The sequence below is a fragment of the Echinops telfairi genome, unplaced genomic scaffold, assembly GCF_000313985.2.
Source record: "Echinops telfairi isolate 266 unplaced genomic scaffold, ASM31398v2 ScPeMD7_7458;HRSCAF=8496, whole genome shotgun sequence".
NCBI lineage: Eukaryota > Metazoa > Chordata > Mammalia > Afrosoricida > Tenrecidae > Echinops > Echinops telfairi.
In genome coordinates, this window is record NW_022111358.1 from 51,410,553 (window position 1) to 51,427,504 (window position 16,952).

The window sequence follows — 16,952 nt, forward strand, 5'->3', positions numbered from 1 at the left end:
TGACCAACATCACCTCTAGGGCACAGCATCCTGCAGATGCCAGCCAGGATTTGAAAATTAGCTAAAACACCCAGGGTTTTGATGGAGAGGGAAATGGCACCGTCATTAATCACAATGGAAATTACTGTGCATACGCAGACCAAAATCATCTACAGAGAAATACTAGAATTAAAAGTGAATTTAGCAGTTTTGGGATATGGGAAAATTAATTCTTTTATCTATAAATTTTAATGCTATCACTTACAGTAGTATCAAAAGACCCAAATAACCCATGTGTGATGAGGCTTGAAAAAATTCATGAAAAAAATAAATTAAAAGATGGAATTTTCCCATGAACCCTTGAAGGCCCTCCATACTGTGAGCCCTGATGGCACTGTCAGGGAAGCACTGGATCACTAACCCCAAGATTGGGAGTTCAAACTCACCAGTCTCTCCACGGGAGAAAGGATGCTCTCTGCTCCCATAAGGAGTTGCAGTTTCAGAAACGCTATGTAAAGTCACTGTGAGTCGGAGTCAACTCGATGGCAGTGGGTTTGGTTTGGGGGTTCTTCATATTGTTGGTAAGAAAGTTAAATGGTGTAACCTGGTGGAAAACATCTTGACTGTCCCCCCAAATGTTAAACACAGAGTTACTACACCTGCTTCCAGAGTCTACTGCCATTGGGTCAGTTCGGACTCATGGGCCTGTACAGGGTTTCCAAGGATGTAAGTCTGGATAGAGGAGCAGACAGCCTCATCTTTCTCCCCCAGAGTAGTTGGTGGGTTTGAACTGCTGACTTTGTGGTTAACAGTCTATCATTTACCCAGTAGTGTCACCAAGGTTCTTCACTACATGATCCAACGATTCTACTTCTCAGAACACACCCCAAAGAAATGAGAACGTATATACGTTTACCCAAAAATGTTCATGCAGATGTTCCCAGATGTTCCCAATGCAGTGATCAAAAACTAGAAACAACCCACATGTCCATCAACTGCCAAAGCAGTAAATGAAAGACAGTACCCCGTACAGTGGGCTATTGTGCACAATTAAAAACGAGCAGAATACTGATAAATGCTACTCTTGAAAACATGGTACAAACTGAAAGAACCATTCACAGAAGACCACATATGCTCTGGTTTGGTTTCTAAAAAGTGCCCAGAAGAAGACATTCAGAGACTGAGAGCAGACTGGAGAGGGCAGACCAGCCTGCAGTCTGGGAGGGAGGGGTCAGCACTTTCCCCAAGCCCTCTCCTTGAGATGACTGGAGGGCTGGACAAACATCCAGTCATCGGCCTTTATCTAAGCCTGAAAATGAAATGAAAACATTCTAAAAACACACATATATATTTCAAAAGCTCATTAATGCCTAAGGCATTCGTTTCTTACGGGGGTGGGGGGGGTTGGGGGGTGGGGGCGTAGTCCCATGGCACCGGGCAAGGACTGTAGCTTGCCAAACCCAACAAATTGGGGTCTATCCTGCCAAAACAGACACACACACGCAGAGGGCCATTGAGCGCACTGAAGGCATCACGGGCGGCCAGAAAAACCATACATCTCTCATGAGAAGTGGGGTTGGTGAGCTTTGGTCTCCTGTACGGTAGAGGGTCATCAGGTTGTAAGGCAGCGCTGCTGTTGGTAGAGTGGAGGTGCAGTGAAAAGAGGAAGCCCTCAGCTAGACGGACTGACCCAGTGGGTGAAGCAGTGGGTGCACACCTAACAAAGAGGGAGGATAGCACAGCACTAGGCAGTGCTTCCTTCTGGTGGACACGGGGCTGCTGTGAGTCAGGGCTCACTGGTGGGACTTAACAACAGCAGCAACTGAAGGCTACTAGAAACCTCTGGACACCTGACCGGCTTTGAAGGGATGTGGCGCCTAGACTTCTTCTCGGGGTTCCTACACAAACCCTTTCCCTGAGTTATCTGCTGTTTTCCCTCTGTTCATAGAAATCTTCCCGAGCATCAAGACTCAGACAAAGGAATTTCTCTTCTTGCAAAGACATAATAGGAGAGTCTACAAACACCGACCTTACTGACGTGCAGCTGCCAATTCACACACAAGGTCCAGCAGCCTTTGCCTCAAACCTCTCAGCTCACTGTCTGGTTCTGTTGGTATGACGCAAGCATTTTTTGAGGATGGGGACAGAGGAGCAGTGGAATCACATGGCCTGATCCCAGACCTGCTGGTGCCACATGGGCCTGGTCTGCGAGGTCCATCCATGGTTCTCCTAGCTGTGCAGAGGAGCGGGAGAAGGCAGGGGGAGGAAGGGATGTGTGCTTGTAACAGGAAGGTCAGGCTCATAAACGGAAAGCACAGCTGGCAACCCCGACCACCTTCACCCCCTGGGCCACCCACACCTGAGGTGCAGGAGGCGGGCCCTCTACCAAGTACAGGCATCCAGATTCTCTCTACAGGAGCTCAAGCCGTCACACCCTGTTAAGGGAAAAGGGACAGAGCCAACACCCCACCCAAACACACATTTAAATCCATCGATAAAAGCTGGAAACCTAGCTTTCTGTGAAAATCTTTTGGTTATCTGACGACAGACAGTCTGAAAAATACAACTTTTGAAAACTTGGTCAAAATGCCGTGAAAGCTACACCAACTACAGTTCACCTCAGCTGCACACGCATTCACACGACCGCATGTGCAGTATGCACACAGCGAGTTCACAAGACAGAAAAAATGACGGGGAGGGGCAGCCACAGCCTCAGACACAGAGCGCAGATGTACACAAAGCCTGGGTCCCAACCCCAGGCCTCGAAGCCACGCCATCTCCGACCCCTCCTCACCCTCCTGTGTATCGCCAGGCTGGGGGGAGGGCTGGGTATCTCCAACTCACGGTCCACACACCGCTGGCTCGGGAGCCACCATTCCTCGTAGCAGCACAGCAGAAGACCAATCCCGGCTGCACACCACACACACATTCATCTTGCTGCTGTCTTTCCACGCGCTTCCTAAGGCCGGATGGCTTCACAAGAGCTACGGTCAACATGCTTTCCCAAATGGTCCATGCTAGAACTGACGAGTCCAATACGAAAATCAGGAGTACGTGATAGAGATGCATAAAACAAAGTCCCACCCTAGCCACATATGTGTTCAATAAACTACTGACCCTCTGTGCAGTGGACATACAGCGTCAACAGCAAGTACAGCAACCTCTTGGAAGCCAGCATGCCCTGGGGTCAAAGACTTTGCTCTCATAAATCACCCCAAGTAAAGCACAGGGTCTTTTATTCTACTTACACTAAGCACATGGGGAGGGGGGGCGGGGGCAGGGGCTCCAATCCTGTTCCCTGCCCCCATCTTCCCATCGCGCCCACCCCAGCATCTGTGGAGAGAAATGGAAGGGGAGTGGAAACATAGCTGCTAATATTTTAATCAGTCAACATTTCCAATTACTAGCATATTGGAAAAGGTGTTTAATGGCAACATAGGTTGAAATCTCTTTATTCTCATTGAAATCCACACTGAAGGAGCTTCCTCGCTCCTATCCTGTGTGAACCTTCTGCCCTCTCTCGCTCCCTGGCAAGCACAAGGCTCAGTGTGTAAGCACAGCCCGGGAGGCCCGGCCCAGCGCAGGGCCTTCCTATGGAGGTGGGCTGTCTTATAATACTCAGCAGTCAGCATCATAAACCAATAATGGTCCACAGGCACAGAAATACAGTTGGCAAAACCTAACAGCAGCTCCTGAAAACCGACTCCAGGGGCTGGAATAGAGAAGAGCCTCAACTTGTGAAAAAGCATCCACAGAAACGCCACGGCATACCACGGACGCCCCACTTGATGGTGACAGGCAATGGGAGACCAGCCGATCACCGCCACGAGGTCTAGCCAGTGAGTCAGGCGACGAGGACACAGGAGGCACAGCACCTACAAAGAATAAATGAAACCCTCCCTATTGCACGTGATTGTCAACACCAAATATCCCCAGGAATCTGCAAAAGAAAACCATCCTAGAACTGAGAGCGATTTCAGTAAGGTCACAAGAAACAAGACCAACACATAAGGCTCAACCGCATGTCTCCACACAAGGAGCTTGCAGGCATGACATAGGAAATACACTACTTACAACTGCTTCAAAGAAAATGCACACACTGGTCCCTATTAGGTGCAATGGAGTCGGCTCTGACTCACAAGGCTCTGTACGGCAGATGCCATGCTGCGCCATTCTCACAATCGCTATGTTTGAGCTGTGGCTGCAGCCACAGTGTCTGTCCTGTTCCACAGACTAGTCTCTCCCGGTACGAGCTAAACAAAGCACATCACCACATGCATTCTAAAAATTACAGAAGAAATTAAAAGAGGATGTAAGTAAACGAGAAGCCTCCCCTATCCATGATTCAAAAAGACCAAACTCACGGCCACTGAGTCAGTCCTGGCTTGGAAGCACCCTGCAAGAGAGACGAGAACTGCCCCTGTGGATTTATAAAACTGTAACTCTTTACAGGAGGAGAGTGCCTTATCTCCACCTCCACCCCACCTCACACAGAGTGGCCGGGGGTTTCAAATGGCTGACCTTGTGATTTGCAGCACAACTCCCAACCCACTACGCCACCAGGACTCCCTATCCAATGATTGCAAGATTCACAAGAGTAAAGATGTGATTCTCCCCAAACTGATATACAAAGGAGGCCTCAAAAAGTGCGTGGAAAATGGAATTTTTCCATACACTTTTTGAAGCCTCCTGGAATAGGTTTAACGCAATCCCTATCACACTCTCAGCAAGGTTTTGATAGACACAGACAAGACGTTCTGAAATTGCTATGGGAAGGCACCGGCTCTAAAACAGTTAAACCAATCTTCAAACAAAAGAACAAGACAGGAAGAATCACTCCACCTAGTCCGAGACACAGTTTATGGTCACAGCAAAGGCTGTGCCTTTAGCGGAGGGGCAGCCACGTCACCACAGAGCGGAGCAGAAAATCTACACACACGTACTCAGCTGGCCTTTGACCACGGTGCACAAGCAATCCCACAGAGGAAGGACCACATTCCACACACAGGCTAGGGTACTGGACGTCTCTGGCCAGAAACCTTATACAATACTTTACACATAAACCCTAATCCATAAACCTTATACAAAAACTAACTCAAAATGAATCACACACTTGATGTGAAAACATGAAACATTTAGGAAAAATGGAGGCGAAACCCTTAGGGATCTGCCCACAAAGCGTTCCTAGACTGGGCACCAAAGTCATGCTCTACGTAAAGGGGAAGGACACACTGGATTTCATCAAAGGAGAGTGTCTGGACGGTGAAAGACCCTACTGAGAGAATGAGGCGGCCGGGAGAGAGTATTTGCAAACCACATATGTGACAACAAATATCTAAAATATATACAGAATTTCCAAAACTCAACAGTAAAAAGAGCAATTCTGTTAGAAGATATGGGCAGGCATTTTGCTGCAGATGAGACACAGATGGAGAAAAAGAGAAAACAGTGAGGAGAAGCACAGAGGGACTGCAAGTGAGACCACAAGGGGTTAAGCATCTATCAGAAAGATTCGAGACACCACAGTGGCACCGCCCAAGGCTGGCGTGGACACAGGGCCTGGCCTCTGCAGCAGACACGGCTGTGGGAATGTGGAAGGGCCCAGTCGCTCTGGAGAGGGCTTTGTCTCCCAAAAGGAGGCATGCAATTATCACAGGCCCCAGTCCCATTCCTGTGCACCATTAGGACAGCGGCATTTTTTTTGGTTTGTTTGGTTAAGCCGCTAAGGTTCTGAGATAGTTTGTTACCACAGTCTATCCTAACACATCCTAACTAACAGAGTATGTGTGCTGCTGGAGAGAAGGTAACCATTAGAGGGAATGGAAAACCACAGCAGAACTCTGAATTCCCCACAGGCAAGAGAGGAATAAATAGAACCCTGACCAAACCAACAAAATTAAGCGGAGGAGGAATCACATGGCTGGGAGGGAGGCTTTCTCTTCATGGTAACCTTTCAGTCCTTCAGAATTTTGCACTAGCTCATAGATCACTTAGTTTTAAAATTAACTTTTTAAAAGAAAGGGTATGGCAAATGCAAGCACACAAACAAAAAGTGCCAACACGCCTCAGTCTCTGTGGTCGTGAGAGAGTGTGTCAACTAAACACTTCTGGCTGGGGTGGAGGTAAGCCTGTCAATCAAGCCCCAGCCTGATGACACCTCCTTGATGCCATAAGCCTTTTGTATCAGAGCAAAGGGAACAGAGATGATCTTTGTCTGCCCTTCACCTTCCTGCTTGCTGGGACTCTGCCACTAGGCCGGGGAGCTGCCGGAGCCCTGCCATGTTTCCACCGCCCTTGGATCCGCACAACGGCCTGTGATCTTCCTGCATTTTGCATTACTGCACGTGGCTGCTGCCTGAGTCTGAAGAGACTTATGGACTAGTACCGGGTCTCTGGACTTGAGTTGGACTGGTCTGGGATGCCTTAACACACATGATTACTTCTTGATATAAAGCTCTTTCTTATACACAGATGAGCGTTACTGGCTTTGTTTCTCTAGATAACCTAACCTGTTTCTAAGGGAACCTAAGCTTAAAAGTTTACATTAAGACAAAAGGGATAGTATGTAATCAATATCACATTCCACAGAAAGCACTCGTTCCATTCTTTTGTTGTTGTTCGGGGCCACGGAGTTGGTTCCAACCCATGGTAAGTAGCCCTACGCACAACCGGACAAGACACTGCTTACTCCTGCGTCATTTTCCTAACAGTTCCTGTGCCTAAGCCCACTGTTGCAGCCCCTGTGCCAACACATCTCGTTGAGGGTCTGCCTCTCTGTCGCTGCCCCTCCACTTTACCAAGCATGATGTCCTTCTCCAGGGATTGGTCTCTCCTGACAATATGTCCAAAGAACGTAAGATGAAGTCTTGCCATCCTTGCCTCTAAGGAGCACTCTGACCATACATCTTCCTAGACAGATCGGTTGGTACTGTCAATGTTCTTCTGCAGCCCCACAAGTCAGATGTACTGATTCTTCTTCAGTCTTCCTTATTCGATGTCCAACTTTCCCATGCAGATGAAGCAATGGAAAATACCGTAGCTTGGGTTAGGCACACCTTAGTCCTCAAAGTAACATCCTTACTTTTCAATACTCTAAAGAGGTCTTGTGCACATTTACCTAATGCAACACATCTTTGGATCTCTTGACTGTTGCCTGCATAAGTATTGATTGCAGATCCAAGCAAGACAAAATCCTTGCCAGCTTGAACCTTTCTCCATTTGCCAGGAAGTTACCTACTGCTCCAGCTGTGAGGATGTGATCTTCTTCACGTTGAGTTGTCATCCATACTGAAGGCTGCAGTCCTTGCTCTTCCTCAGCAAGTGCTTCCAGTCCTCTTTACTTTCAACCAGCGAAGTTGTATCATCTGCGCTTCAAAGGTTGTTAATAAGCCTTCCTCCAATCCTGATGCCACACTCTTTTTCATTTAATCCAGCTTCTCCGATGAGCTGCTCAGCACACAAACTGAATAAGTATGGTGAAAGGATACAACCCTGTCACACACCTTTCCTGATTTTAAACCATGCAGTTTGCCCTCGTTCTGTTCACAACTTCCTCTTGGTCCATGCTGAGGCCAGGCCTGCTGGTAGACCCACTACTGCTGCACAGAGAAGATACCAGGGAGCTTCCAAGAGCTCATGAGAAAATGCCATTATCTTGAACTTCATTTTCCTGTGAACTTTTGGAAGTTCTTTTGCCTGTGCACAGAGAACATGTCTAAGGTAGGCCAGTCAGAAGGAGCCCCCTCCAGTGATTCAGGACAATCTGAATACCAACGTAAATGGTGATAGTTATGATTTGTTCTGAGGTGCCATTGAGTCTGTCCCAACTCACAGCGACCCTATGTATGACAGAAAGAAACACTGCCTGGTCCTGCTTCATCCTTGTTCTATGCTTGAGCCCATTGTTGCAGCCACTGTGCCAACCCATCTTGTCGAGGGTCTTCCTCTTTGTCGCCGCCCCTCTACTTGACCAAGCAGGATGACTGGTCTCTCCTGACATCTCCAAAGTACCTGACTACAATCCTTAAATAAAACAGAAATCCATCAGCAGATATGTAAATATTGAGGAACACATGGCAATTTGAGGAACAGCACATTTACCTGGATCCAAATAGCATTGTGGGTGTCATCTGGGAGGCTGCATGGGAAAGCAACAGGCCTGGAACAAAGCCACCGGGGTGTGTGTGTGTGTGTGTGTGTGTGTGTGACACACATGACAATACAGCATTTCTCCGTGACCACGTGGGAGCGCAGCATCTCTGTGTCTCTGGACGATCCCACCAGAGGCACGGTGAGGACCTGACCACAAGAAAAGGGCAGCACTCCCACTTATTGGGGTTTCAGAGCTGCTGCAGGCTGGCTGGACGTGTGGCAGTGCACAGGGTTGCTGGGAGGGGGAGCACGTTGAGGTTCCGGACAGAGAAGAAGGTCCTCTCTGGAGGAAATGCAAGCTGGGACAAGCTGTGAGCAACTCGCTCTCAGATGGTTTAGGAGTGCTTTCGATGATCCTTGCAACTTCTCTCCAAGTTAATATTTTAGGAGTAAGCCAGAAACTCGCACACTCACAGAGGAAGGATCCCAGATGACCAGGAACCCCGCCAAAGAGGCCCGCAGTCACCCGTGATCGGGAAGTGCAAATCCAGAGCAAAGTGAAAGGCTGAGTGTGGCCCACAGGACAGAGAGCGGGCAGCCACTGCCACGCCCCTTCCTGGCACAAACCCCAGGGAGATGCTTGGACAGCAGGAGGTGCACACACACGAATGTTTAGAGGAGTGTCGCCCACATCAGCAGGAACATGGAAGCCATCCACCCAATGGGAGAGCGGGTAAGCAGAAGCAGCCTATTTCCTGGGCGGCCATCTTCAGGCAAACACCTGACCCAGGACACGTGACCCAGAAGGGAGCCTGCACATGGCCCTCTGATCCCCAATAGAGGTGGCATCGGGCGACCCAATGGAGAAAGGAAGGCTTTTTACACCCAGGGCAGGATTGAACATCCATACGAAACTTAAGTTGATTCCTCCTTCACACCACTTTCAAGACGGAGACAAAATCCCAGGAAGGAAGGAAGCTCGGGAGGCTACAGAAACAAATGGGAGAACGACTTCTGTAGGCAAAGGTCTCTTAGGGGAAAGCAATTGGCTACACAAGAAAAAACCAGTAAAGCAGACTTTGTCAAAAGTTAAAACTTCTGCGCATCTAAAGATGCTGTTTCAATATAAAAAGGCAAACCCCTTACTGGGAGAACGCATTCACAAAACAAGTGTCTGACAGAGGGCTCGCACACAGAACACACAAAGAACTTTTACAGCTTATTAGTACTAAGACAACAATAGTTGTTACTGGCAAAGACTTGAACAGAAACTTCAGAGGACACTCTGTGAGTAGCCACTAAGTCCATGAAGCAGTGCTCAGCATCTCTGCTCCTCAGGAAATGTCCCACCACAGGAGCCAGACTCCCCTCTCACAGGCAGGCAGAACTGAGACCCAGCATTCGTGGTGCGAAGTCAGAGCAGTGGGAGCCACACGTTCCTCCCCTGGGCACGCGGAATTGTAGAGACCCTCAGACAGCTGGGTGGCTGTTTCTGAAAAAGTTATAGATACTGACCCTGGGAGTCGTCAGGCGCCCTCCTAGGTATTCATCCCCAAACACCAGAAACTGACATCCACAAAAAAGACCTGCACGAGCCTGTGGGTGATGCCTACGGCACAATCATCTCAATCTGGAAACAAGCTACCTGTGCAAACAACAGCTATCGGAGTAACGGAATATTCATACACCAGGTCCAAAGCAGCCTGCAACTACACGAAAACTGATGATCATGACGGTGCTGGGTGAAATGGTAGAGAGCAAGGAGTACTGCTGTACAATTCCACTGACAATGTGAAATCAAGAACCGCAGCCTTTGCTACGGGGATACACGTCCCATCAGTAGCGGTTATAACTGAACCAAACCCTCAGCCCCACACGGACTCCAGCTCCCAGCCACCCTGTGGACGGAGCTGCAAGTCTTCACGGAGTGGGCTGCCTGCCTCACCTTCTCCCTCGAGCGGTGGCAGCGGGCTGCAATGATCTTTCAGTTAGCAGCCTATGCATAACCTTTGCACCACCAGGGCTCCTCAGTGATTACTATGTTGTTGTTGTTTTCAGGTGCTGTAATTTCAGTTCCAACTCACAGCCACCCTATGTGCAACTGAAGGAAACCAGGCCCGGTCCTACTCCATCCTCATACTGTTCTTACATTGAAGCCAGTTTTTGGACACTGTACTCCATGTGAGAGTTCCTTTGTGCTACACTTCCTGGATTTCCTAGGTTCTTCCTTTTCTCATTCCCTAGACTTAGCTCCTGGCTTTTCTGCCTTTTGTCTTGACTCATGTAAGATCCAAAGTACCTACTTTTCTTCGCATGCCTACTCCAGGGATCCCCATAAATCTTGAATGTGGGCTCTGCGGGACTGTCCCATAGTACGTTCTACTTTGCATTGTGGTTCCTTTCCAAATTTGGATGTCAGGGTCTCAGGGTTTAATCACAACCTTTGGTTCATGACATGTCTTCTCGCTGTCTGGTGGTTGGCCCTCTGCTGACTTGTTTCTGTGCTTGTGGCTGTACCTGTTTTCAGTAACACCGTGGGCACGCATAAAGCCAGCACCTGGGCCAGGAGTCACCGCAGGACAGTTGTGAGGCTGCCGCCCAGCACCTGTGGGGCATCTCTGACACCTGACAGGCTCTGGGTGAGGGAATCTGAGTTTTCTAGGGGACAGAAACGTAGTGGGAGAGAATGTCGATGCTTTGATTATCAGGAGCTGAAGTCCCATTACAAATGCCCTAGATTGAAATCCCTCAGAATCAGAAACCATGTTTGGTTAACTCACTTCAACAATCTGCTGATTGTATTTAAAACCAGTTTCGAGAATGATGAGGGAAACAAATGTACAAAAGTGCTTGACACAATGGATGTATGTGTGGATTGTGATAAGAGTTGTACAAGCCCCAATAAAATGATTTAATTATTAAAAAATAAGTTTCAAGATAACGCCTTGATAACCAGTCAGCTGGGTATGTGCTCAAAGTCTCCTGAGGACTCAGACCCTCTTTCTGCCCACTTAGTCTCCACAGTGATCCTTCTCCCTCCTCATCAAATCTCAGCCAGCTTCCTCCACAGGTGCAGCCTCCTGTGTTAGACAGGGTTCTCTAGAGAGATAAAACCAAATTCTTGATAATATAATATATTTATTTATAAAGGTAATTAATATATAACAAGAAATGAAATGTTAAATCATAAAGATAATTAGGTATATAACGAGAAATGCCGTGACCGCCCGTCCACGTCTCAGCAGGGGACATCACGTCACAACAGCCACAGGGACAGGCTTCATGTGCAAGCTGCACACAGGAAAGGGCTCCTCCTGGAACTGGACCACTACAGGCGGCTTTGTTCCCTCCAGACACAGAGTCATAAAGGCGTTTCCTTAGACTCACCAGGACCTGCATTCACCTGGCCTCAAATTTACCTACCTTTGACTCCCTCTTTACTGCACAACTTTATTAAAATGCAGAGACCAAATCTAAACTCTCTAAAGACAGCCGAGGGCAGTACCCATGAGCCCAGTCAGGCGCTGCTAGTTCACTTAAGAAAAAAATGTCTCAAGCCCTCAGGGCCCTGGTGGCATGGTAGGTTACACCTTTGGGCTGTTAACCACAAGGTCAGCAGTGTGAATCCACCAGCTGGATGCTCTAGCCACCCCAGGGAGAAAGACGAGGCATTCTGGTCCCGTAAAGATTGCCCTTGGAAACGAAGAGGGGAGGTTCCACAGTCGCTGTGAGTCAGAGTCGACTTGATGGCAGGAGGTGACCAAACCCTAAAAAAGGCAGTTCTCCCCTATCCTGTGTCCAGACTTCCCATCCATCACAAGAAAGCCTGAACACACTCCCCTCCCCCACCAAACTCTTATCCCCAAAGCCACAGTTACCACGGCAAAGAGGCCACACAAATCCCAGTGCAGGCATCTGCTGCTGCTGAAGCTCAACCCAGACCTACCCTGGTGCTGCCTGACTGATTTATCTCAACCCACCATGGGAACAGCCTCCATGTCCCCCCTGGATTCCTGCACCCCCACCTCTCTGACCCAGAGGCGCTGGCCGTGCCTGAACTCCATGCTCGTGCTCCACCCTCGCTGCTCACCAGCCTGTGGCAGTGATGAGGCTGCGAGCCTAAGTGCCACACTGGGGCCTACACAAAGGGACGGTACATTCACCGTGCAGGGGCTCAAAGTCAGGAGGCAGAAGATGTTCGTTTCTCTGAACCTCTGCTCCTGGCACATCTCCACAGCTTGGCCTCCCTCCCCCCATCTCTGCTCTTGTTCAATTTATTTTACATCTCATAAAAGATCGGACAGAGACACACCCTGTAGTAACCCTGCCTAATTCACGTAACAAGGAGAGCCTGCTGCCAGGGGTTGGTAACCACAAGCACAGAGGCTGGGTTTGTAAAGCCCACATGTTGAGGGCCACAGATCTCTCTCTCCCCAACACAGTCCCTGCCCTCTGCCCCCTCTCTGCCCCAGGGTACCGATGAGGCTGACCTTGTCCAGGTGTCTCTGCCCACCCTAAACACCTAGGTGGTTTCTCCCCTCAAAACCATTTTACTGGGAGCTAATAGAGATTATGATATCATTCCATAGTTCAATCACATCAAGCAGTATTGTGCAATTGCTACCACAGTCAGTTTCAAAACATTCTTCCTTCTTGAACTCCATGACATCAGCTCCCTTTTACACCCCTCCCCTCACTGTACCCCGCCCCCACCCCCAACCCCGGATCCCTTATTCTACTTGCTGTCTCTATAGGTTCATCAATCCTGGGTTTCATATACTGAAAATCAGAAAACATACAACCAACATTCAAGAGGGTTCGGTTACCCCCAATGACAACACCCCCAATGAAAACTAAATTGGAGTTTCATAAACCTCAATATAAAAACAACAACAACAACAAAGAAAATGTTGAAAACTGGATCAGTCCCAACATGCATCAGAAGAGGGATCAACCGACAAGGTTTGAACTATTCAAGTCAGTTATGTCATTTTGATCTCCTATAGTCCTCTCTCCAATGCACAGTTTGGCAACCAGTTTCTTCCTATCCCTCTGTTATAGACAGAGGGAAATCACGAGGTTTATTTCCTATGTAGATCTCACAAGTGTATCTTGGGCTTCCACTGTAGTCCATAGCCTTCTGCAAACTAGAATCCCACAATTTAGGCTCTGGTGCTATTTCCTCATTTGGCTCCGGCTTATATGATTTACAATCCTTCGGTGACAAATGGTGTGCTTCTTCCATGTGGACTTAGTTGACATCTCACTCAGATGGGTGCTTATTTTGGAAACAAGCCTTTAAGACCCCAGACACTATTTTATTTTATAGCACCATCTGAAACCTTCACTACACTTTGCTATAGCACCCATATCTTCTGTAACACCCAGGTATTTTCAAGAGCCTTCTCCCTCCACTTTCTTTATCAAGTTCCCCACCAAGGGTTGTGCTGAGGGCAGGCTGCACTTACTTGGCAGCTCCTGGTTCCCAGCATTCTAACCTGGGCTCTGTCGTCTCCATGTGCCAACCCAACACTGCCCTGAAAGTCACTGCAGCATCTTCTTCCCACTTCCCTTCCCCTCAATGCCTGCAGGCACTGAGGAAGCTCTAAAGATGATGCAACCTCCTCCCCCACTAGTGGGGGCGGGGCCTGTTAATCCTGGAGTCACACCTGATTCTATTTCAGAAGAGCAGTCATGTGGGAGGAAAGGGAAAATTACCATAACCCCATCACCGAAAGGCATAAAAGCATGGTGGGAGCTTGCGAGAGATGGCAGGACAGGAACAGGTGGGGCTATCTGGCGAGAAGTGCAGGAGACCAGTGAGGTGAAGGTGATGGAGCCGCAGGAGAGGGGCAGGACGGGGAGCCTGGAGCTCTCATTCCATGGAGGTGCAAAGGCACCCACTTTGTGGCTTAGTTCCAGAAGCAGGGCTGTTTACTTTCCACTGTAGGTTGTTCACACACACAGGCATGCCATGCCCCTACACTCGCACAAGCTCCCTACGTGGAGCTCTCTGGTGAAAACAAGAGGGCAAGGCTGACTCAGTCGAAGAAGGAAAGATGAGGCTTGTCAATCTATCCATTCCAGGCAGAGGCCCTTAGAAGAGGGTCCCCTCACCCAGGGGTTCACAGAAGGCCCTGGGCTGCTGCACTCCAGGCATGGAGGGCTAGGGGTGTGTAACCTGAAGGTCACAGATAAATGTCCCTAAGGCGTGTTTGAAAGCAATTAAAAGGAAGACACATAGCTGAATCCACACTGCATATAAAGCTATGTATTCTTTTTCATCTATTATAATTTGCTGTTTAAAAGTTCTTGTAAACATTATAGAAATTCCTGCATATGAATGTACCACATTTACTTAATCGTTATTCTACTACTGCATATTAACTTGGTTGATTTTCCATCATAATAAGCACTCCTAAAGCAAAATGCTTCTTTGTCATCTCTCAAAATTTTCAGAAAGATCTAAGTGCATTTGATGAGGCAAGCACTCAAGCATGTTTAAAGTTCAAGATACATAATGCAAAATGATGCTGCCAACACCAAAATAATTTACACGTCCCAAAATGTTCAATACTCACATTAACAACAACAACTGAAAACCTTTAACTGTTTATCCTTAATCTTAAAAGTTCATTGGTAAGCTCCTATGGCTGCCTCATCACCTGCCACTTATTCTACAGTTATCTTACCAGCTGGTTCGATCGTTTCTGTTTAAGGCCATTAACCCTATAAGTATTGGCACACCTGCCCTATGATGGTGCTTTGCTTTACCTTGCTCCACAGGGAGTGCATCTCACGAGCGTACTGTCTTTGGCAGCACGGCACGGCGGAGCAAGCCTATCGGGGCCATTTTTTCTATAGCAGCAGGTGCTCACAACCTGTCTGTGTCATGTGCTGGTAATTTTCACAGTCCTTCAAACTTTCATAATTCAATTGCACCCTTAGTCCCTACAGAGCAGCATGAACGTAGTGTTTACACATGGGTCCTAAGGTGATACTGCTTTACGGCTGAGGCTTGCCTCCATCTCAGGGGTCACCATCTTCCTAGTTTATCGTCATTGGTTTTCACCTTGCTTTCTGCTCTGAGCTGTCAGACACAGTCATCCACATGCATTCCCTCGCCCAGTAGGCGCTGCAGCAATGAAACAACAACAGGCTGTCAGTCTGGACTTCTGAGTCTGGTTACAGTGCGCAGGGCAATGCTTTCTGAAAACCACCCCAACAGGACAGCAAACATAACGAACAGAGCAGAGAGCTACTTACTGAATCCAAAAAGCAGAGGTAGGTCCCTGAGCTCTGGGCTACTGCTCGATTTTTAGAGTACCCAACTGTTAAGAAAGAACAAGAAAAGTTCTTTTAGCATTCAATTTCCAACCACATTCCCTTGATAAAACGTATGTGTCACATGAGAAGACATCGGGCCGCTACAGGAAAGAAGAGGCGTGGGTGGGTCCTAAACTGCAGTCAATAATGGAAAGCGATACAATACAAAGAGCACACATTTCAGTTGAAGTGGAAAAGGACATTTTAAATGCCGCGTATACTTAAGGCACATGTCACTGACCTCTGCCCTGGGGAGTATTTTAAAATGACAAGTGCAATGCCAACTGAAGGGCTCCGGAAGCCACTGGTAGAGATGTCCTCCATCAGTCGAGGCAGAGAACAGTCTAGGGGGGCGGGGCGGCAAATGAGGACTCAGCTGGTTGAAGTTACTGAAGCGGCTAGGGACCATGTATTTCCCTAACAAGGTCAGGTCACAGCCACTATTTGGCTATGGGCCTCCGAGCCAGAGATTCCATTCCTGCCTGTGGAGCCAGCAGAGGTGGGCGCCTTGCTCATCAGTGGGCACACACTACAGTGTTCCCAGCTGTACCCTATCTAGAACGTTCCCCCCACAGGTAGACAGAGGGACTGAAGCAGGGCTCCTGGCAATGTGGAGAACCTCCTGCGGGGTACCAGGGCGGCCACTCCCACAGTGTGCCACATGGCCACACTGCCTGCCCTGCCCTGCCCAGCCAGCCTCGGGATGTGGGAAAGGGATGAGCCAGGGGACAGCAGAGAGCTCCTGGGAGGCCGGGGGCATTTTGTTTCTTCTAGCAGCTGCTATTGTGTTCAGTTTGTGAAGATGAATCCCGTTGTCAATTATGTAAGTGCATCTTTCTGTATGGATACAGCCTTCTGCTGATAGGTTTAAAAAAGGGGTCCTTGCCTTCACCGGGATAGCATGCAGCTGGAAAGGGAGAACCAGCTATGACACCCCTATGGGTAAGCACCTACGAGCAATTCCAAAACCAAGCACTGTGCATGTGAGGTCTCAGGGCTGGGGAGCCGCTAGTTGGAAACAGACCATGAGCCCAGGGGTGGGAAGGGCAGGCGGGAAACTGCACTGTGAGGCAAAGGCTCCGTGTGAGATGTTCAGGCACGTGACCCAGTAAGCACATTTAATCCAATGCAGAGAACATGGCACCCTCCTGGGCCACAGAGTTCCCAGCTCGGTCCCTCAGCCCATTAGAGTAGGCAAGAAATGGGGAGGGGGCCTCAGGGGCATGACTCTGTGTCCCCAGAAAAGACACTGCCAATACATGGGTGGCGTTAGCCACCAGTCCCAGCTTCAGCCCAGAACACAGCACAGGTGTGTGGAGTGAAACAATCTCTCCATTCAAACGCTGGGCACCAACCCCCAAGGGCCAGTCCCAAGGGCAACAGGCATGGTCTTTCCAGAGGAGAGCCCTCTAACGGGCCCACCAGCCAGAGAGAGTCACCCAGGACACTGGCCAAACGCTGAGAGCAGCGCAAGGACACAGTGCTGAGGCAAGGCCAGGATTCCACCACCGTGTTACGAGGAGTGGACGTGGAGCAGTGCCCTCAGTGGGTGCGCG

General features: G+C 48.9%; 1 protein-coding gene across 3 annotated transcripts in view; it reads right to left on the bottom strand.

The window, feature by feature from the left end:
- Positions 1 to 16,952, bottom strand: part of B3GNTL1 (UDP-GlcNAc:betaGal beta-1,3-N-acetylglucosaminyltransferase like 1) — a 94,376-nt gene that overhangs the window by 65,156 nt on the left and 12,268 nt on the right. For 2 of the 3 annotated variants that reach the window (XM_004709203.2, XM_045299573.1), the window contains exon 4: positions 15,337 to 15,401. The exons of the other annotated variant lie outside the window; for it this stretch is intronic. In XM_004709203.2, the coding sequence (XP_004709260.2) occupies positions 15,337 to 15,401 (65 nt within the window). The remainder of the gene's footprint in view (positions 1 to 15,336; positions 15,402 to 16,952) is intronic. 3 annotated transcript variants of the gene reach the window in all.